The sequence below is a fragment of the Nannobrachium achirus genome, assembly GCF_963921795.1.
Source record: "Nannobrachium achirus genome assembly, chromosome: 3".
Classification (NCBI taxonomy): Eukaryota; Metazoa; Chordata; class Actinopteri; order Myctophiformes; family Myctophidae; genus Nannobrachium; species Nannobrachium achirus.
The window spans coordinates 47078530-47101047 of record NC_137812.1 but is presented as its reverse complement, the minus strand read 5'-3'; the positions used below and the strand labels follow the sequence as shown (position 1 = coordinate 47101047).

Below are 22518 nucleotides of genomic sequence, written 5' to 3'. Positions count from 1 at the left end.
ATTTCCACTATCAATGTTATTTTTTAAGTAGAAAGGTGTCAAATATGTCAGTAATTTCTTTGTATATTTAGGTTATGTGTCATATCTGCCATGTGCAACTTCAAAGCCTAAAAGCCGAACAGAAATGCAATTATCAACTACAAAAACACAATTAAATCGTTAATCGCAATTATTTGAGAGACAATTAATCGTCATGTAAAATGTCATATCGTGACAGCCCTACCTGTGTGTGCTCTCAGTCAGATGTCCCTGGTCCAGACAGTGAAGGTGTTGGGCCTGGGGGCCATCGCTCTCGGTCTCAGCGGGGAGTTTCTGGGTTGGTTCCTCCGCCGCCTACGGCCTGCAAGAGCAAGACCCTTGAATGAGGTCCTCTTCTTCCCCAGTGAGCCTGCCTGCGTGGAGAACATCCTCATCCAACATGCACAATAGTAAGTGTTAACTTAGTGTACGATGGTGTCTTCCTGTGCACGGGGAAACTATGTGGGGTTTTGTTTGATTATAATATTGTTAAATTGCGTGTTTCAGCTTCAATATAACTTCTACTGTAGCCCTACCTTTTCATGGCAATTTGAGCATAAGAACACAAACATTGGTACTACCTTGTACAACAGCCACATTAAGATTTTTTACTAGAATAGTTCATGATAACCAGCTTTACAACAATAAGTCAGTGAGCATAATTTAACCAAAAGAACTATAAATAGGGTTCATGTGATGCAGATGCTAACTAGCCTTATTAAGCCAGATTGATATACTTTGTCAAGCAGCAACAGTGTCACTGGTCATAAATCAGTTATTTTTGATGAGTGTGACTGTGACACCGTTGCGAACCTCTGTATTTGCCCTCACTGCTTTACTCTCTGTCCCCTCTCTGTCCACAGTCGCTGTTCTTGCTCCATGTCCCATGATGTAGAGACTTCATTCTCTCGTCTTCTTCGTCACATTCTTTCAGCCTCCTCCACTCTTGACTTGTGCCTGTTTTCATTCTCCAACATGGCCCTGAGTCGGGCGGTACTAGTGCTGCATAAAAGGGGCCTAACCATTCGCGTCCTCACAGATAAGGACTACACCAACATTACTGGCTCCCAGATAGGGGTACTCCGTAGGGCAGGTAGGTGAGCACAAACACACAGCAAAGCTTTCTATGGGGCTTTATAATAGTTCTTGTCTATTTTTCTCATCATCTGATGTAACCCTTCACCCAATCAGACATCACGATACCTTGATATTGTGATGTCACCCTTTTCCCCCTCTCTGATTGGCTCCCCATTAGAGTCAACGGCAACCACACTTCCAATATCCAACTGCATCTTTCTAGTTATGGTTGTCTTGATCACACAACATGCTTGAATCAAAAACATGAATGCAGGGCTAATTGCAACCCGGTTAGCCTTTAACCGCTTTCAACCTGGCATCCCTATTTTGGGCATGGGTACAGGTGAAAATTCTAAAAAAGGAAATGCAACCTTTACCAAATGTTCTAAAACTAAACCTGTGCCCGTCGGGCACCGGCCTACTTTGGAACAATGCCAGTTTAGAACAATGAAAATAGGGATGCAATACCTGGCTGTTATACCCATTGTCATAGAACCCATTTTAACCATCTGTCTGTCTGTGTCCCTTTTGTGCCCATATTTGGAGTTCTCTGTGTTCCCTGTGTCCCTTTTATACCCATATATGGAGATCCCTGATGCTCAGATAAGTACATGGACAGATCTACAAGTTCACAACTCGTCACATCGCAAAATGTTGTGAGCTTGTACATGGGCTATATCTCTATTCGTCACACAACTGTATATGGCTTAGTGACAGTGAGTGCATTATGTGTCCTATGTGTTCCAACAGATAATGACTCATCTCACCTTTTGCTTGAAACTTCATACTTTCAAACCCAAGGCTTGACACAGGAGCTGCAATTTTTACATAGAGCTAGGTTTTTTTGTCAAATAATTAGGTACCAATTCCACCTCAAATGCAGGAGAAGACTCAGTCTGATTTATACTTTGTCGTATGGCTGTGTAGTGCACGGAAATAGATGACATACAATCTCACTGCGCATCATAACCACATAGCATTACTCATCAAAGATGCTCATTCTGTATTCAAAGAGTGTCATCAGAATGTGTCATCCTAACTGATGAATAGGGGGGAAATGATGGGAACTGGTCCATGGGAAGTTGCCTCTACAAGCTTGCTATGATGAGTCAGTCTAATCTTACTCTGAGGCAAATGTTTCTGTCTTGCTCCGTTTATCCGCTTCCTCTGTGCTTTTCTCTCCAACTGCCTTTCTGCTTTTAAGTTAATTATTACAGCCATATTGTTGCTTCAGAAATTGGCAAGGGGAAAGCAAATTACATTAGGAAGTTGTGACTGTGCAACCCCCTAAGAATCTGTTTGACGCAAGCAAAAGTGTTCTCCCCCATTCTTTGAGTATCTTTGCAAATGCCATGCAGAAATATTACATATATATATATACATACACACACACACGCACACGCACACACACACACACACACACAAACACACACACACACACACACACACACACACACACACACACACACACACACACTTTACAGACCATTGACTCAAGCTCAAAGGTTTGGCTTTGACCCAAGCTTTTATAACATGTTCTGCTTAGTAATCACTGTCAGCTATAACTTTCAATGAAAATAAAAATAACTTAAATGGAAGTTTGGCAGAATATCAACTTTACTAGTCTTAATAATAAAATGCCTTTTGTGGACCAAAGTTTAGTTGTCATGCACTGTGTACTGTACCAGAGGATAAATATGATGATCCTTTTTTCCCTCTACATAGATTCTCTTTAGTCACGTTGCGACGTGTTGTGAACTTGTAGATCAGCTATTTCTGCCGAAAGTTAACCTATTTTTGCAGAATTAATATGTTGAGAATAAGGATTAAGGATGCTAGATTCATGTGGTTAATTTATAGGAATCTTCCATGAAACAAAACTTGATTATAGTCCCATCTTGTCAGGGATCTGTGTCCGAGTGGACCATGGCGCTGTGCACATGCACCACAAGTTTGCGCTGGTGGACGGGCGACGCCTCATCACCGGCTCACTCAACTGGACCCTGCAAGCTGTTCAGAGCAACAAGGAGAACATTCTGATCACCGAGGAACCAGACCTGGTCCAACCTTTCATCCAGGAGTTCCAGAAGCTATGGGATTCCAATGACCCACCCAAACACTGTCCCCCCCGCTAACATGGGCCCAAAACCCACCAGCATGACCGTCTAGAACAGTGGTTCCCAACCTGCAAGTGTGCCCCCAAATCATTGGCAAAACACAAGAGTTTGATAATAAAACAAAATTAAATAAGGCTAAAAAATAAAATAAAAAGACAGGCGCTCGGGTGGCTCAGCGGTAAAGTACATGCCCAGTTGCTGGTGCTGCTGGCTTTGCCGAGTGTCTACAAACCCTTTACTGGTTCACTGGTAGGTGAACCAGTAAAGGTTGGGAACCGCTGGTCTAGTACCAATGACCAGATGGCCTAGTATTGAGTTAATTGTGCCTCAGTAAATTGTCAGTAATGCCTCACAAGTTCACTCCGTAAAGTCCATAGTGTTAAAGGAGTAGGTCACCCCCTAAAAACTGATTTTAGTATTGATTACTCATGCCATGGAGACTTGAGTTAAAAAATTTGATTACAATGAACGCAGATGGAGACCCAAATGCATCAATGTAAATTGACTATAATATTTTTTTTGTCTAGGCAATGTGACAAATACAAAAAAATATGTTATTGAACTCAAATCTCCATGGCATGAGTAGCCTAATCAATAGAAAAGTCATTTTGGGGGTATACATATCCATATGAGCAATACTTTTGAATTCAAAAAAATACTTTTCAGCAAAAGTTTTAAAGGATGTGTTATTTTGTATTATACTTAGAATGTTTTATTTTTTACCACGTGTTTTGTTGTGATATCACATTGGATTAAATATATTGGCAGCTCCTGGCTTTGCAGTTAAAGAATAATTCCTGTGTTTTGAATTGTTTCATTTTCAGTGTCTCAAAAGCACAAGTTGAGCTACAGTTAGGTTAGTGTTTACATTGAAATTATACAACCTGTACATGAAGTTGTTTTCGTTAGGATTTGGATCACCTGTACTTTTGCCTACTAAACAGGAAAAATAAATATTTTTTTGTTCTGTGATAACCTTTCTTCAGCTTGTTGAAGTGTTTGTGTTAAATCTACATTATGGTAGTGCTGCTGACACTTTGCTTGGTTTTATATTTTTTGATTACAGTTCATAGTATTTTTAATAAACTGCCAATATGTTGACGATACTGTGTACTTTTTCTAATTCATATAACCAGTGTTTTTTGGTCAAGATAGATCATACTGAATACATACTAGGCTAGATAAATACAGGCCTAACTGTCAGAATAACCCCAGTGATACCAACATAATACTGCTGTCTCAGGGACTCGTCTCACCATGCAAAGGGAAAACATTTTATGCATTTTGGCAGCAGGCCTGCTGAGTCTCACTGGCCTGGAGATGTGCAGTGCTAGTATTTCACCTGTTCCAACATGATTTACTGAGGTTAAAATGAACACAAAGGCACCATTGTACTAGCCTACATAAGGAAGCTGAAATGTTTGTTTAAGATTCGTGTGTTTTGGAAATTGTCATAAAAAGTCTTAATGAACAGGTGAAAGTATGTGGTCTTCTAGAAGATCATAATGTTAGTGCAGCAGTTCTTTTTGTGCACGTTGAGTCATGAGGTCATTGTAAAGCTATAAACGCCTAATTTGTTTAATTGAAAAGGATTCCCAATAGTTGATGCCATCAGCTGTCTTACTGGTGGGGATCACACAGTAATCTTTTGTGTCTTTTTTGCCACATAACTTGGGTGCCTATCTGCTGTACGCTCACGGTACTGTGGGTTTAAAGTGGCACACATGCAGTCTGGCTAATCTAATTTCCTCCAGAGTCAGACGCTGAGATCAGGGAAGGGCGCAACTCTATGGGCGCAACAGAAGAGGATTTATACTTCCATTGATCGCACACCGCATCGGGAGTTGTGTTGGAAATAGTGAATACGAAGAGAAGCACGCAAGCAATATCTGAGGTAAAAAGAAAAAAGGTCGGTCAAAATGGTCGTTGTTATTGTGCTAATGTGCTTTGGTTTTCGGTACCATATGGTGGTGGCAGGCTGTCGCTGAACGCTGATGAGGCAGACAAGTGCTCAATGCATTTTGACAACTTTACCGACTGATGCTGCATATCCACGCACGTGTTGGGGCAATGCGATTGCAGGTTGAAGTCAGACATTAATTTTCTTTTCCTATAAATAGCATATGTTGTGTTTAGGCTATATCAATCGAATCCAACTTCCAACAGGTTTTAAAACATGCAACTTTCTACAGTTTCTGCAGCCTGCTCTTGGACGACAAGCTCCCCTACACAATTTGGCAGCACACTTTCTATTTAGCCTAAACCATTAACCATTAGTCCACAGCTTTATTTCAAATTAATCTGATCCTGTACAGATAGGTTCTTCTCTCCAGCATGTGAGCTGCTTTTGGTTGTCTGTTGGCTGACATATGCCTCAAAAGCACTGATAACTTATTGGGGAAGTAGGCTACAGCATTCTGCACCTGCGTATTTTGCTGATAAGCATTCACAAATTGCGTCTTTTCTGTGTGTGTGTGTGTGTGTGTGTGTGTGTGTGTGTGTGTGTGTGTGTGTGTGTGTGTGTGTGTGTGTTGCTGCGCATGGAGTTTTGCTGAGTGTACTGTGTGTGGAGCATGATGCCCGGTCACTTTTTATGACCCTACATGTAGAAGGTTTAGTGCTGAGCTGGACTCTAGGGAGATCGAGGTGTGCGTGTGTGTGTGCGTGTGTGTGTGTGCGTGCGTGCGTGTGTGTGCGTGTGTGGGGCCAACAGAAGAATGATGACTTGATGAGAGAGAGGAGAGACCAGGGATGGATGGCCAGGAAGATGAATAGGTGGATAAATAAGACTGCAAGGAAGATGCATGGAGAAAGAGAGAGAGAGAGAGAGAGAGAGAGAGAGAGAGAGAGAGATACTGATACAGTAGATCAGTGGTTCTCAACGTGGGGTCGGGATCCCCAGGGGGGTCCCCAAATTATTTTGGGGGTCCCCATATGATTAACTTAATGTGCAACATTGTTTTCTCACTCAACCGTAAACAAACCATCATAATCATAAAGTTTAAGTGTACTATAGAGGGTATCTGCACATTTCTAAAGTGACAATTTAAGGACTTTTTAAATCCTCTAAAATGACAAATTAAACATTGGCCAAATCATCTAATTTAAAGGCAGACATTGGGAAAATAGCCGATCTACGTGAGCATGTAGATCTTCTATTTTAATGCCTCAACTCGTCAGGGTGGGGGGGGTTTCCATGGTTAAAATATGATTATTTTGGGGGTCGTGGCCTGAAAAGGGTGAGAACTACTGCAGTAGATGGAGAGATGAAGACATTTAGCAGTTAGAATAGGAAAATGCTCTATTCATTCAATCATTGCACATAAATATGAGATGGATTAGGAAACTGTTTTCATATGAAAATATGTATTTACTGCCATCTGCATCCCATCAGCTGTTGTGTACTCCCAATGTATCTATTTGTAAAATGCTTAACACCTAAGGTATATTCTCTCATCATCTGCTATTAGCCCTATATCGCCCACCCTTACACCACAAGCCTGCTATATTTGAATATTTTAGATACATTTCCCTTAATTGAAGCACAGTGAATTTGATATCAAAATGCAACATCTGCATTATTAATAAAGTTTGATATGATTTGTCTTAGTACACCCTTCTCATATACTGTAGCATGCAACTTCTCATCTACTCCTAGTCTTAATTGAGCTGTAGTGTCCATTATATCCTGGTGGAATCAATATCTAAGCAGAGCCAAATGGAGCTATCAGAGGCTTATGTATTATTCACGTCACACAAAGATCTCCTAAATATTTGATAGTTTTTGTATCTTATTGTCAGCTAAGGTGATTTGTCATGGCTCTAAGCCAGTGGTTCCCAACCTTTTTTCCTTGGAAATCCCTCCCCCATCTTACGTCTTACAAAAGCTGAGACGTGCGCACATGCGCGTATACACACGCTTACTTCACATATGACTACTAACAACAATAGTCAATCTATAAACTCAAGTCGAACTGGGATGCATTGTGACTGTCACTGTGAGCTTTTAGATCAGGTATTTTGAATAGCTAATTTTTGGCAATATAATGGCACGGCCAAAATAGGAATGGCACGCTGAAATTGGATGAAAGCAAGTTATTGTATACCTCCAAACAGTTCAGGAGGTATACAAGTTTCAATTGTATAAAAATATTTTTTTAATGTTTAATGTATGTTTTGTAATAATAATCAGTATCTACAAAGCAACTAGTAACTAAAGTGTTCAGATAAATGTAGTGGAGTAAAGTTAAAATATTTGGATCTGAGATTTAGTGGAGTAAAAGTAAAATTATTGGTAATTGGAAATACTCCAGTAAAGTACGAATACCTCAAAACGGTACTTAAGTACAGTACTTAAGTAAATGTACTTAGTTACTTTACACACTGCCTCTCTGCATTTTGCTGTGTGTAATAATATTGATGAAAAGAGTTGTTTTGCTAAACATGATACTTAAAGGGATATTTCACTTTAAAAAAAAAAATTGTAATTTTATCATCTAATCAGGCTTTTGGGAACACCCAGGACAGTTTTTTAATTGCTTCATTCAGTATTTAGAAATTCTGGTGACTCCTGAGGCCCTCCGAATACGTGAGCATAACCTTTTTAATTTATGTGTAATAATTAAATAGAATTGAAATGTATTAAAAATCAATGAAAAAAGTTATCGGAAAAACACTGCCTGCTCGCATATTCGGAGGGTATCAGGAGTTATCAAGAACAAGGACGGTGTTTTCATTGAATCTATCATGGTTAAAATGAAGTTTGAAATTACAGTACAATGGGTTTGTAGCCTATAGGAAGGAGGCAAATGGGAGGGGGGGGATGAATATCAAATAAAGTGAAATATCCCTTTAACCTTGTGGATGATGATGATTTTCTGTAAGGTTTTGGAAATGTTTTCTTGGTTTATTTTCACGAATGATTTAAGACGTGAATGTATTGACTAACCTGTCCTGAAGACAAATGGTTGGTGACACTAAGCAGAGGCCCATGTTTGATTATTTGAGTCAGTCTTTCTTTTCTCAGGCATGAGAGAGTGAACATGTGCACAATGCTGCTGGGGGAAAGTCTGTTTAGCTTTAGACTGTTTGCTTGCTAGAAAGCATGTACGTTTATTATTTTGTATTTTAAAACATTATAATAAATACAAATAAAATCTGTATAATTTAAATATTTGGTTTGTCTATATTATATCCACCTAGGCCTAATCATAATGACTTGCTAAAAGCCTTGCAGTAGCTCACATATTTGTGTGATTGTGTCTCATGTCATATGTCATCTATATTGCAAAAAGCATTGCATAATACTCGCTCTATTCTGTATTGTGCTATTATGTGCAGACATTGGTTTGAAATTAAGTTTTGGCCCTCTTTCAGTAGCCTATCTATGGTATCACATTATAATTTGTCATAACAGTAGGTTTTTCTTATCTTTGTTAAATTTGTTAAGGTGTTCCCATTTGGAAAGTGTGGCTATACATTTATGCCTGATTCATACTTCGTTGTGTGTCCGGGTCTCTCACCGAACAGAGCCAATCTACACGTTCAGGTATTGTGACATGAGGCCCCCCACCTTGCCAATTGCGTTTCTTCTTTGTTCTTTTGCCAGCTTTTCCAAGATGGCATTAGCCAGTGAACCATCAGCAGGCCAGACTCAAGCCCAGAAGGATGCGGCCGACCAGAACTTTGACTACATGTTCAAGCTCCTGATCATTGGCAACAGCAGTGTGGGAAAAACCTCTTTTCTGTTCCGCTACGCGGATGACTCCTTCACTTCAGCCTTTGTCAGCACAGTGGGCATTGATTTCAAAGTCAAGACCATCTACAGGAACGACAAGAGAGTGAAGCTGCAGATCTGGGTGAGGAGAGAAACACACACGCACGCACGCACAAACACACGCACGCACGCACGCACGCACGCACACACACACACACACACACACACACACACAGGCACGTGCACACAATAGACATCAAAGTGAGCTTGAGCCCCTGCCCTTTTACCAGTCAGTGAAAAGTGCCCTCTCCAGATCATGAATGCAGTTTTCACTATGGTGAAAGAAATACAAATGCCCCTCTTTCCATATGCCATACCTGAAGGCAGCATTCAAGAGAATTACCGTGTCCAAACTCTCCTGAACATGAATGCAGCATCTTATGTTGAAAGAATTGCCCTCTCTGTGTAGAAATCCATGCTGTAGTTAGTGTAGTATCTCCAGTATTGACTTGATGATGCTTAGTTCAGTGTGGTATCAAGTACCAAAAATAGCATGCGTGGGCGTGTGCACACACAGTTTCCTTTAATCTCCACCTTTTTAAAAAAGTACACAGCAAAAGTTTACTTAGGTGCATTGTGAGTTACAAATCTGTTTGTGGTTCTGAAGTGCAGCCTGATTTACAGTATAATAAACAAATTCTGCCTCCGTGGATTTTGCTATAAAAATACATCAAGTGGAATGTTTATGCATCCAGCAACACAGCCAAATAGTAATGTTACTTTCTCTATTCCATTCCAAGAGAGAAGGGTTTTCAGAAAATGAAACTCAGTAAATTTAATTCAAAGTGATTTTCATAGCATACCAATGTTTATATTCCAGAAGGAATGAAACTCTGTTGTCATAAAAGAAGAGAGAAAATTAACTTTTCTCTTTTTGATTTCAACCCAACTTGACTTGTTGACACTATTGGAAGACTTCTCTCTTATTCTGCTTTCATTCCACAGATGGAGGGTGATGTAACACAAATGATTTGACACAACGTTTAAATGTTAGAATACTATTGGTAAAAATCCAATCTATACTATAATTTTGGAGATGTCTGAGTGAGTGTCTGTCTGTCTGAAACCGCGTTTCTCCTCAGTGGCTGGAGCAATTGATCTGAAATCGCATCACCATTACCATATGAACACACCTGACATAACTGTGAAGCCCGTTTGTCACTTTCACAAATCGTATGCTGTATATTAGCATTTTTATGGTGTATCTATATCTATTTAGCCTACAGTACCTTTTGTGACCACACATGTTAAGGGAGGGGCGCTGTTGTTCAGGCCATGCACAATCACACACAAACCCACACACACACACACACACACACACACACACACACACACACACACACACACAGGGGGGGGGGGGGGGGGGTGGGTGGGTGGGTGTGCGGGCGGGCGGGCGGGCGGGGGGGGGGGGGGGTTCTGGCCCTGTTACAGATGTTGTCCAAAAATCATGCAGATCGGTACACAGTATCTCTGTAGCCGTTAAATGGAACGGGTATTTCTTACATTGATGCTCCTACATATTAGCATGCAAGCATGCACATCCCATAACCCACACACTGCACATCATTTCGGAGCTCATATCTTTGAACGGGTAAGGGCTAGTGTCTATAATTCAAATTCAGGTGTTCATTGGAGGCGAAGTCTTTCCTCTAAAAAGAGAGCTCTTACATCTTTTTCCCAGGGCATCAACTCTCCAGACACGAGTGTGTTTTCAACTGTTGCATGTCACAAGCAAGATGGACAGCCTTAGCGATCCTGGAAGTACCGTAGAGGGCTTAGTTCCATTTATTCAAACTCTATTTTTTACGGGGAAGTTCTTATTTTATTTATTGTACAGCACCTTGTGATATTTGCTTTGATGGGTGATGGGTGCTTATTATAAATAAACATTACCATTGCGTAATCCAAATGTGGACAAGCTGTTGAAGGTTGCTGTCATCCTTCACATCTTCCTCCTCTGGAACAGTGGTTCTCAACCTTTTCTGGCCGCGATCTTCATGCTCACAACACCTCGCGTTGCGAGGCGTTGTGAGCATGTGGATCGGCTATTTTCACAATTTCTGCCTCTGATATTTGACAATTTGGCCAATGTTTAATTTGACATTTTAGAGGTATTAAAAAGCCCTTAAATTGAAAACAATGTTGGCCAATCATCTAGGACCCCCCCCCCAAAGCTTGAGAACCACTGCTCTGGAACATCAAAACTGTTACTGTACCATCCCAGTGCCATGAACCAGAGGTTGGAAACTCCTCCTGCAGCACATCCCCAAAGTGGGAAGCAACAACAAGATCTGTGACAGCCCTTGCTGTGAGGGAAACCTTTTCTACATACTTCTCCTCTAGGAATGTGTGTGTGTGTGTGTGTGTGTGTGTGTGTGTGTGTGTGTGTGTGTGTGTGTGTGTGTGTGTGTGTGTGTGTGTGTGTGTGTGTGTGCGTGTGCGTGCGCCTAAACTAAATTTTGACACCCCAGAGTTAATGACAGTTGATGTCGAACATCGATCTGACACCTCTGGTTTCATGAAAGATGCATGGGGTTGAGCTGCTGAGGCTGAATCAGTGCACAGAGACACACAGGGACATTATGTCCCATGTCTCTCTTCTCTGACATTAACAGGGCTGGCATACCCACATGATATCACAGTCCAACATATTATCTATGAGTTGCTAGGGCTGTCACGATATGACATTTTACATGACGATTAATTGTCACTCAAATAATTGGCGATTAACGATTTAATTGTGTTTTTGTCGTTGATAATTACATTTCTGTTTGGCTTTTAGGCTTTGAAGTTGTACATGGTAGATATGACACATAACCTAAATATACAAAGAAATTACTGACATATTTGACAACTTACTACTTAAAAAATAACTTTGATAGTGGAAATAGCCGATCTACAAGCTCACAACGCGTCGCGATGTGAGCTTGTAGATCTGCTATTTCCACTATTTCGGACATTTTACGACATTCACGATTATGACGATTATGACAAAATAATTTCGATAATGTCAAATAATCACGATTAGACAATGTAATAATTGTGACAGCCCTATGAGTTGCTCTTTGTTTTTGAGCGGTGGTCACAACGCTCCTATACGTGGCCGTGTGTGTGGGTCTGTCTGTTTGTCTGTCTGTTTGTCTGTTTGTCTCCGTGTCCGTAGCCTGCACTCCTGCAGTAACCTTTTCTGACCACACATGTTAAGGGAGGGGCGCTGTTGCGCACACACACACACACACACACACACACACACACACACACCACCGCTCAGTTCACACGAGTGTGATTTTTAGTTATATTATTGCTAAAAAATATCATTTTAACCACATTATTGATTCCGCTCACAGCCATCGGAAAGGACTCTGCCCACAGGAAACGGAATACTAATTACAAACTAGATGGTGAAAAGGGAATAATGATATTCGTAAGCTCTGATAAACATCTGCCCTTTTCCAGCTGATATATTGGAAGAACTGTTTCCATAGCCACCAACGTACCTCGCTGTACACCTTGTATGTACTGGGGCCTGGGATAGAATCTGGCCTTTGTTTCCAGGAGGATTTGCTAATATGATGTGTACGTCTTTGTTGGTATCTGTGCTCTGCAGATTTCTGAGTTGACACCTATTGACTGGCTTGTAAATTGGTTTATATGCTTCCGGTGCTGACCCCCTCTTCCTCTTCAAGACATATATTCATCAAGTAGTGATTTGGTGAATCTGTTTGCATTGCTCAATTATTGTAATTTAAAGCAGGCATTTAAGCAAGGCAGAGCAACAACATCGTCTGCTGTTTGTACATTTACAACTATAGCCTACACATTTATTTCACAAAATACTGACACAAAATGGACCATCAATTTAGCAGACTGCAAACACAGAAGTATTGAAGCATTGGTAACACTTTCTATGAAGCCCACATTTATAATGCATTATGAGGGCATTCATAATGCATTATAATGCATTCATTAAGTGTCATTATAATGTTGTATGACTGTTGATAGAGTGCATCATAAAGCAGTATGATTGTGTGTTTATGAGTGTAGTTATCAAGCATTATGAATGCATTGTAATGCATTATGAATGCCCTCATAATGCATTATAAATGTGGGCTTCATAGAAAGTGTTACCGAAGCATTTTACTTCACCTCCTAGAACAACATCAACAACATACTTTACAACTCGATTCTTTTTTTCTTTCATTTATTCATATTTTTGAACTTGAATTGTGTATTTCACTTTCCTCGCCTACTGTAATTTGTCATAATGTGCATACTTGGTAATAAAAACAATTATGACGGTGATCTTTATATGTTATTTAAGCGTATATTTGCTCGGTAAGCACTTTGAGCTGCAAGGTGCTATATACAAATAAAGTTTATTGTTAACAATTTTGCTGCCATTTTAAACATAGCTGTAGTAAGCAGCTGCCAAATTGTCCTTACCTTTTAACGTGGGCACGCGCACGCATCGTGCACAATCTGTGCGCGACTCATCTAGTACAGACAACTTTAGAATAAAAAAAAACCCATTGAAATAGACATATCCGTTGCCACGCTGTATCCCTGCTTATCCGCCAGTGTTTACATGAAAAAACATTGAAAAAAGCCAGCTGTGCACTATGGTAACACGTGGACACGTTCGCGCACAAAACGCACGATATGTGCGGGGATCATAATCCAGGCGTGTAGAGACTGGATCAAAGTTTCCAAACGCAAAAATCGGATTGAAAAACGAGCTTTCCATCGCCGAGTAGCTTCCTCTTCTGTTACAATGTAAACCAATGGAGTAGGCTCAGAGCCCAGGCTCAGACTGGATACGGAAAGCTAGATCCGGTCCAGACCGGAAATACGGCAGGATACAGTTAGGGGGCGGGCCTAAGACTCCGAAGCGGCCATATACAGCGATCATACTTTTAATTGTTTCATAATGATTAAAGCTAATTAAATTTCCGGGAACGACGGGCATCGCAGAGAGGTACAGCGGGAAATCAACGGTTTCGACGGGGATCGCAGAGTATGAGTTAAAAGGACATGTAGACCACAACACCCAATGCTGTCACAGACAGAGTGTGATTGAAAAGTATACCTAATCATTGCACCTGGCTTTGCTGGGATTTTCAGACCGACCAAGGGCAGTTGGTTTTGCAGCATGTAGTGCAACGTCTTATCTTATGTGCATTCCATTCTGTTGAGCAGTTGCAGCAAGGTCATTAGTAGAGTGTGTGTGTGTGTGTGTGTACGTGAGTGCCTGGTGAAATGTCCTCCCTTAAAAAAACTTTAATATCTGGTAATCTCACAAACTCCCTGAAAAACACTCGGACTCCGAGGGGTCAAGACGGCCTCTCCAATGCTTTCAGACATTAAACCTTTGGTTATCAAAGTGGGGTCCAGGGACCCCAGGGGTCCTTGGAGTGGGGGGGAGGTTCCAGGGGGTCCCCATTACAAAACAAAAACTATATATACAGTAGGTCCATACCCAATGGACGGAAATGGCAAGACACTGAAATTCCGGTTTACTTCCTGTATGTGCGTGACGTAGGGGGATACCTTTTTAGGTGGCGGAAGCAGGTTGGAGTCTATTCATGTCCAACGTGAACACAGCTTCTGAACCATTCTCTAGCTCCATGGTCACTGAACTAAATATTGGACCCGATCGTTACAAGTCACATAATATTCCCAACATTTTCATTCTAAAAATGGCTTTTTCAGACACAAATTAGGAGAAAATCAACTTTTACTAGAACCAGTAAACAGGATGTTCGCGAGATTTGCCGCCAGACGCTGGCGCCCACTTAGGAGGCTATTTGTAGGCTTTGTGTACCATGTTGCACTCTAGTGGCTTCAACCAGGTTGCCCTATGTTGGTACATTAAAAATCTTTGTCCATACTGTCTCTGACCACCGCACTTTTCATCAGAAAGGTACGGTTAAACTTCAAAATTACGTCACTCGCAACAAATTCCAAATGTTATCAAATGATCTTGCGGCACCCCTTGACTGCCGTCGCGGCACCCCAGGGTGCCCCCTCACCCACTTTGAAAACCCCTGCTTTAGAGATTTGAGGTGTTTGCTGTTTTCCATTGTGTTTGCAGGACACAGCAGGACAGGAGCGTTACAGGACCATCACCACAGCCTACTACAGAGGAGCCATGGGATTCCTGCTCATGTATGACATCACCAGCCAAGAGACCTTCTGTTCGGTGCAGGACTGGTAGGGAACTCTGTTTAACTCATTTCCTGCGATCCGCGTCGAAACCGGAGATTTCCCGCTGTACCACTCTGCGATGCCCGAGGAGCCCGAAGATTTAATTAGCTTTAATCATTATGAAACGATTAAAAGTATGGTCGCTGATTATAGACGATTCTGGCTCTTTAGGCCCGCCTCCTAACTGTATCCGGTCGTATTTCCGTTTGGACCGGATCTAGGTTTCCATATCTGGTCTGAGGTCCAATCGCAGCTCCGTTCGCATAGCTTTTCATTGTAAACAAGTGAGCTGACTGCACGGCCATAGAATGGTATTTTTTCACGCCGTTTTTTATTGTCTCCACCAGCCGAAGGCATGGGGGAGAGTATGTTTTCCCCTCCGTCCGTCCGTGTGTCCGTCCGTGCGTGCGTCCGTCCGTGCGTCCTCGCAGTTTGTGAGCACCTAATCTCAGTCGCCGTTGGCCCGGTCGCTGCCAAAGTGAGCACACACATTCCCTGGATGCCAATCTAGAACCTCTGCCCTAAATTTTTCAAATGGGCCTTTTCTAGCGCCACCTAGTGGCCGATGTTCGTAAAACACATTTCTGTGCACTACTCTTACAGATTTTGTCCAAAAATCCTACAAATCGGTAGGCAGTATCTCGACAGTCATGTGATCGACACGGATCTATCCGAATTTGCATATTCCATCCTGATTGGCTAAAATTGGCTTCCAAAGTTTGTAGGATTGAGCCGTTTTGAACAAAATGCCTCAAATCACAAACGCAAAGTGCAATTATCATGAAATCGCACACACACATTCCCACTCGGCCGAGGAAGAAATGCCACTTATTTTTTTTTAATCAGCCCCATGGTGGCGCTATAACAGGCCGATTTGTGGTTTTACCTATAACTCCACCGATCAGTTTCAAACTTTGTAAGCGCACTCCCTAGAGGCTAAGGATAAACCTTTGCCCTGCATTTTTCACATCAGCCTTTTACAGCGCCACCTTTGGGCCGACTTATGTATAACGCATTTTTGGATATTACTCCTTGAGATTTTATCCAAAAATCACGCAAATCGGTACACAGTATCTCTATAGTCATGTGATCAAGTACGATCCGTCTGATATTTCATATTCTATCCTGATTGGCTAATATTAGCTTCCAAAGTTTGCAGGATTGCTCCGTTTTTGAACAAAATGCCTCAAATCATCAACCATGCTTGCGATTACCGTGAAATTTGCCACACATATTCCCACTAGGTCAAGGAACAAATGCTACCTTTTTCACATTGGCTTGTTATAGCGCCACCAGCAGGTAGACTTTAGCAAAACATATTTTTGGAACAATGCTTCAAATCATGCATGCAGCGTCCGATTGCCATGAAAGATCTAAGGTGAAGAACACATGCCACCCTTTTTACATTGGCCTATAATACAGTAGCACCACCAGGACGCACGGCCTGGTGGAGACCTGTGCTCGGAAGAGCACTGCTTCTAGTTTATTTTGTAGCTGTTTGATTCTTTTACCCGCCTGGCATATGATCTGCACACATATCGTCTGCTATGTGCGCGAACGTCTCCACGTGTTACCATAGCGTACAGCTGGCTGTTTCCAATGTTGTTTTATGTACACACTGGCGGATAAGCAGGGATACAGCGTGGCAACGGATATGTCTATTTCAATGGGGGGTTTTTTATTCGAAAGCTGTCACCGAGTCTACACGTCTACTAGATGAGTCGCGCACAGATCGTGAACGATGCGTGCGCGTGCCCACGTTAAAAGGTAAGGACAATTTGGCAGGAAAACAGTTCAGCCTATGTTTAAAATAACAGCAAATGAGTTAACACATTTGAAGAATCAGTGTTACTGATTCTTCAAATACCTTCTATATCCAGGGTTCCCACGGTCATGAAATTCCTGGAAATATTTTGAAATTAGACAAATATTTTTCCAGTACTGGAAAAGTTTCGGAATTGATCAAGGGTCCTGGAAGGTCCTGGAAAAAATAGCTATGCATTGTCTTTGGTTATTGATTTTGTTAATAACTCTGAAATGACAAATTAAACATTGGCCAAATATTAGAGGCAGAAATTGTGAAAATAGCAGATCTACATGCTCACAACGCCTCGATAGAACCGTGTTATACAAAATTCCTCAACTCTTAGTGCTCGTCAGGGTCCCGGGGTCCCCAGTTCAAATATGATTATTTCGGGGTCACGGCCTGAAAATGTTGAGAACCACTGGCATACACTACTGTCTTTGGGCATTGCGCATAGGCAACTTGTTATTGAGTTGAATTATTGTTATATAGTCCTGGAAATTGGGTTAAATATTCTGGAAAAGTTTTGGAAATTAATTGGTAAAAAATGTGTCTGAACCCTGTATATCATATAGACCAGTGTTTCTCAAATGGGGGTACTTGTACCTAGGAAATCAGTATAAGGGGGTACTGCAGCCAAAAAAGTTTGAGAACCACTGATATAGACGAATGGACATTTTGATAAATAAATAAAATAAATGTATTTTGTATTGGCTAATCAAGCAACATTTTCGCGGCCCCCCTGCAGTACCTCCGCAGACCACCGATGAAGACCTCTGTTCTAAACCAATGTTCCAAATCCTTTTTTTTGTTATCAATTATTTTTATTTTCCATAACATGAAATTAGAGACATACATATGAATAGAACAAGAAAAAGTAAAACATTGATCAAAAGAAAAATGCAATTAACAGACAAACAACACAAACAATAGCAAAACAAGAAAAGGAAAAGAAAACCCACCCACCCCCTTTCCCCGGACCAACACGGAATGTACAATAGTGCATGCCTGTGCTAGGCTGTTACCACTATATAGTGATTTCTTGAATCATAGCCTTAAACTTATCTGCAATGTCCGACCACATATTAATGTTTTCTTCTTTTGCTCCGTGTATCCAATGTTCCAAATCCTAATGAGATTTCAGAAAAACGTTATGTTATGGGTAAGAATATCTTAAAAATCTATACAACCTGGGGGGCCCGCTGGCCTACCGGTCCAGGCGCATACCACATATAAAAATCTATACAACCCATCACAATGCATGTAGATCTGCTTTTGACGTCATTTTATTTTTATTTTCACCTGTAATGACATCTGTTGACTTGACACCAAGCACTGACCGCACATCACCCACACCTCTATCCACCAGCGTTGGCTAGAAACATTTCTGAGAACTTTAGCCAAAAATAGCAGATCTACAAGCTCACAACGCCTCGCAGCGCGAAGCGTTGTGAGCTTGTAGATCAGCTATTTTCGGCAAAGAGATTTGGTGTAGAGGGGAAAATGAATGTCAAGTTTATTATGTATTGACGGTTCAAGTGGTTAAATACGTATCTGAAAACACAAGTTGGGACAAAAGGGACACTGACCACACATCACCCACACCTCTATCCACCAGCGCTGGCTCCTAAAAAAAAAAGACCTTTCTTTGTTTTGGTTGTAAAGCTCCATAGTATTTGTATTGTTTTGTCCAAGATGGGAATGCCAGGTTGAAGTGGTTAAAAAAAACATGGGGAAAATGAAACACTTCATTGCCAAGTTTTTAGTTTTCAATTCCGTTGTACATTTGATTGGTTGAGACTTGTTTGTGTTGTGTGATGGTGGTGTCTCCCAGGGCAACGCAGATCAAGACCTACTCCTGGGACAACGCTCAGGTGGTGCTGGTGGGAAACAAGCTGGACCTGGAGGAGGACAGACAGGTCCCTACTGAGGACGCACAGAGACTGGCCTCTGAGCTAGGTTGGTATGGTACATCATTAGCACAGAGACTGGCCTCTGAGCTAGGTTGGTATGGTACATCATTAGCACAGAGACTGGCCTCTGAGCTAGGTTGGTATGGTACATCATTAGCACAGAGACTGGCCTCTGAGCTAGGTTGGTACATCATTAGCACAGAGACTGGCCTCTGAGCTAGGTTGGTATGGTACATCATTAGCACAGAGACTGGCCTCTGAGCTAGGTTGGTATGGTACATCATTAGCACAGAGACTGTCCTCTGAGCTAGGTTGGTACATCATTATTCACAGAGACTGGCCTCTGAGCTAGGTTGGTACATCATTAGCACAGAGACTGTCCTCTGAGCTAGGTTGGTACATCATTAGCACAGAGACTGGCCTCAGAGCTAGGTTGGTACATCATCTTTTCTTGCTCTACATATCGTCACTGTCGGGCAGAAACCTCGTATCTCCAAGTTTCAAATGTGTTAATTTTTTCGCAAAGTAAAGCCCTGCTTCATCATACAAGGCCGTTGTACAAAAGTAGTGAAAACAGCAGATCTACAAGCACACAACGCCTCGCGGTGCGAGGCGTTGTGTGCTTGTAGATCAGCTGTTTTCACTAGTTTGAATCATTTTTAAAATGATAAATGCAAAACGAACAGTTTTGGACATACAAGGTTTCCACTCGACAACGACGATATTTTAGCTGCAAATAGCCGATCTACAAGCTCAAAACGCTTCACAACGTGACACATATTTTCTGTTATGGTTTTTCCTCAAATAGGGATGCTGGGGTTTAAGTGGTTAAGTACCTGTACACACAGATGACTATTATTCTAATTGGGAGGGGAAGCTAACACTAAAACGAGTCCTCAGAACTTTTTTTATGTTCTCCCTTTAGCCTAAATGTCTAACTGTACCTTGTGCTGTTTACATTTCCAATTAATAAAGTATTCAATCAATCAATAAACCTACTGAAGTTCGAGTACCACATGACAGAACATTCATTTGTCAATGCACAAATGAGAATTGTTTGCGTTTCCTTAATAAATCATATGCACTGCGCAGTTACACACAACCTTATGTAGTCTCAAGGAAAACAGGCGAGGTGACAATGATTGTATTTTCCAATATACACTATATACTGGCATGTCGGGCGGGCCCATCACGTATTTCAACAACCGCTAATACAGTACTTTGAATCGGGTTCCAAAATGATGTGACCACTGTCCGTGGTGCTGAACTCTTAGGATGTGTGTGTGCGTGCGCTGTCGTGCACAATGTTATGCTGTGCATTTCATTTTGTTTCCCTTTGTCTGTTTTAATCATTAAAAAAAAAAACATTAAATAGCATTTCATCAACTTATATGGCCTACATGTTTTGCAATGATGTTTCAAATGCTTCAAAATCTGTGTGAGAAAAAAAGCAGTAAGGCTTGTAAATGGTACATTTATATAGGCACTTTACAGGTGCATTACATTCACCCATTCACGCACACATTCATACACTGATGGCGGAGGAAACCATGCAAGGCACCAACCTGCTCACCGGGAGCAACTAGGGGTTCAGAGTCTTGCTCAAGGACTCTTCGACACTTAGACACTCAGGGGAGCCCGGGATCAAACTGCTAACACTTCAAGAACCCTCCGTGTTCTAATGAAGGTTTCTCCACTGCCGCCCACAGTTGTGGGCATGTGTTAGTTGTAAAGCAACTATAACATCAAGCTTTAATGGATTATTTAGCACTATAATACAATAGCTTGTGTGTATACAGAATAGTGGTTGGGGGGGGGGGGATCATTCATGCACCCTGGGTCTGGCTTTAATGTGTTCCAACTTCCAACATCGCTAGCTGAATAGAATGGCTTTCTTCTGTCTCTGATTTTTGTGTTTTTTTCCCTAGGCTTCCAGTTCTTCGAGGCCAGCGCGAAGGACAACGTCAACGTGAAGCAGGTGTTTGACAGGCTTGTGGACGTCATCTGTGAAAGGATGAACGACAGTGTCAACGGTGAAGCCAGTCCCTCAGCCAATCAAAAGGGAGGCAGCCTAAAGGACGCGCTCCCTAGCCTCCCCACGAGCCAGGGTGGCTGTGCCTGTTGATCGTTGATGGTGATGTTGATTGTTGCTATTTTCAGCTAAAGCTTTCCCCACAATATGGATGCTGAAGTTTAAGTGGTTAAACCACATGAACCCTAGAGTCCCTGTTAATGGGCATTGGAATAGGCGAACATTCAGCAAACATAGGCAAACATCTGGTGACAATAATAGCTGATCTACGAGCTCAGCTCTTAAATCTGATATTTTTGGTGTAAAGGGAAAAAAAGGAGGGGGACCCTGTATATACAGTAGGGCTATTGCAGAAGTCACACACTCACCAAAGTCAGCTCAATTGCCTAAAAGTCTTAATATTTGGAATGCACTCAGCCTTATGTAATATTTTGTTCTTACATCATGTGTTTCAAAGCAATCTTCGGGGTTCACTGTTTATATTGTTCTGGCTGTCCCTTAGAAATCCTGAAGATATGCAGAAATGTCATAACTTTGCATTTCATGTCAGTCACCTTGAATGTAATTTCACACAATGTAGAAAGGAAAACCATTTAATTTGGTTGTATGATGCTGCCCCCTTGTGGCTGCTGTAGGGCAGTGGTTCTCAACCTGTAGGCCAAGATGACAGTGAAGTGACAGGACGTTTAAGACCTTTTTATTACCTAAAGAAATTGGCCAAATTGGCAGTTTTTCATTTTTCATTTTTTATAGCCGATCTACAAGCTTGTAGATCAGCTATTTTCACTATTTTTGGGAGTTACAGCCTGAAAGGTTTCTAAACCACTGCTGTGGGGTGCTGGATCAAAACAATTAGAAGACTATAAAGATATAGTTTTAAAAACTCAAGTGAATGGCAGAGTGCACACCACCAACTATAACAAAGACAATGGTGAACAATATACGTATAGGTATAGCTTTCGTTATAGTGCTTGGTCTGAATGGCCCTATGTTCCGTTTGGCTGTAAAAAATATATATATTTTATTTTATCATTGCAGTGACATTTGTCCTTTTAAATTATTTCCCATTTGTATTGTATCTGTTGAAATGTATGAGAATAAATATCACAAAGCTGCCCAGGTTATATTAACATTTATTGTATTTTGTGTGTGTATGTGTGTGTGCGTGCGTGTGCGAGAGAAAACAATGTTATTTAAGACAATAGCTATTTTCAAATAGCCAAATTTGGTGAAAGACCATTCCTTGCTTGACTGGTGTATATTATTCAGATTTATATAGGCCTACTTGTAATTCTAGTTACCCTTGTAGCACATCATGTTTCTTAGCACTATTAGTTCAACCATTTATTCTGCCAAGGTTCATGGCTACTCTTGACATTCTGACCTTGCACTTTGTACATTCCCTGGATAAGAACATCTGCTACTGTTAATGCCTCAGTTGTACAGTACAATATAGTGAGACAACAACTCTATGAAACAAGTCTAAATTACTCTTATTGAAAATGTAAAATACAACAGATAATAGGCTACACATTATTAGTTAATGGTTTAATTTCACAATAGTCTAGTGTTATGAA

The 22518-nt window shown here is 41.2% G+C and overlaps 2 protein-coding genes across 2 annotated transcripts; both read left to right on the top strand.

Annotated features, from left to right (window-relative positions):
* Positions 1-243: 243 nt before the first annotated feature.
* On the top strand, positions 244-3230 carry pld6 (phospholipase D family, member 6; the record flags this gene model as incomplete). The annotated part of the gene is made up of 3 exons (XM_080722644.1): positions 244-428; positions 882-1111; positions 3001-3230. 3 exons carry the CDS (start codon positions 244-246, stop codon positions 3228-3230), a joined length of 645 nt encoding a protein of 214 aa, XP_080578770.1.
* A 5600-nt stretch (positions 3231-8830) lies between these two features.
* On the top strand, positions 8831-21034 carry LOC308281602 (ras-related protein Rab-3D-like; the record flags this gene model as incomplete). Its single annotated transcript, XM_080721828.1, has 4 exons — positions 8831-9070; positions 15080-15198; positions 18831-18955; positions 20838-21034. 4 exons carry the CDS (start codon positions 8831-8833, stop codon positions 21032-21034), a joined length of 681 nt encoding a protein of 226 aa, XP_080577954.1.
* Between the last annotated feature and the right edge of the window lie 1484 nt (positions 21035-22518).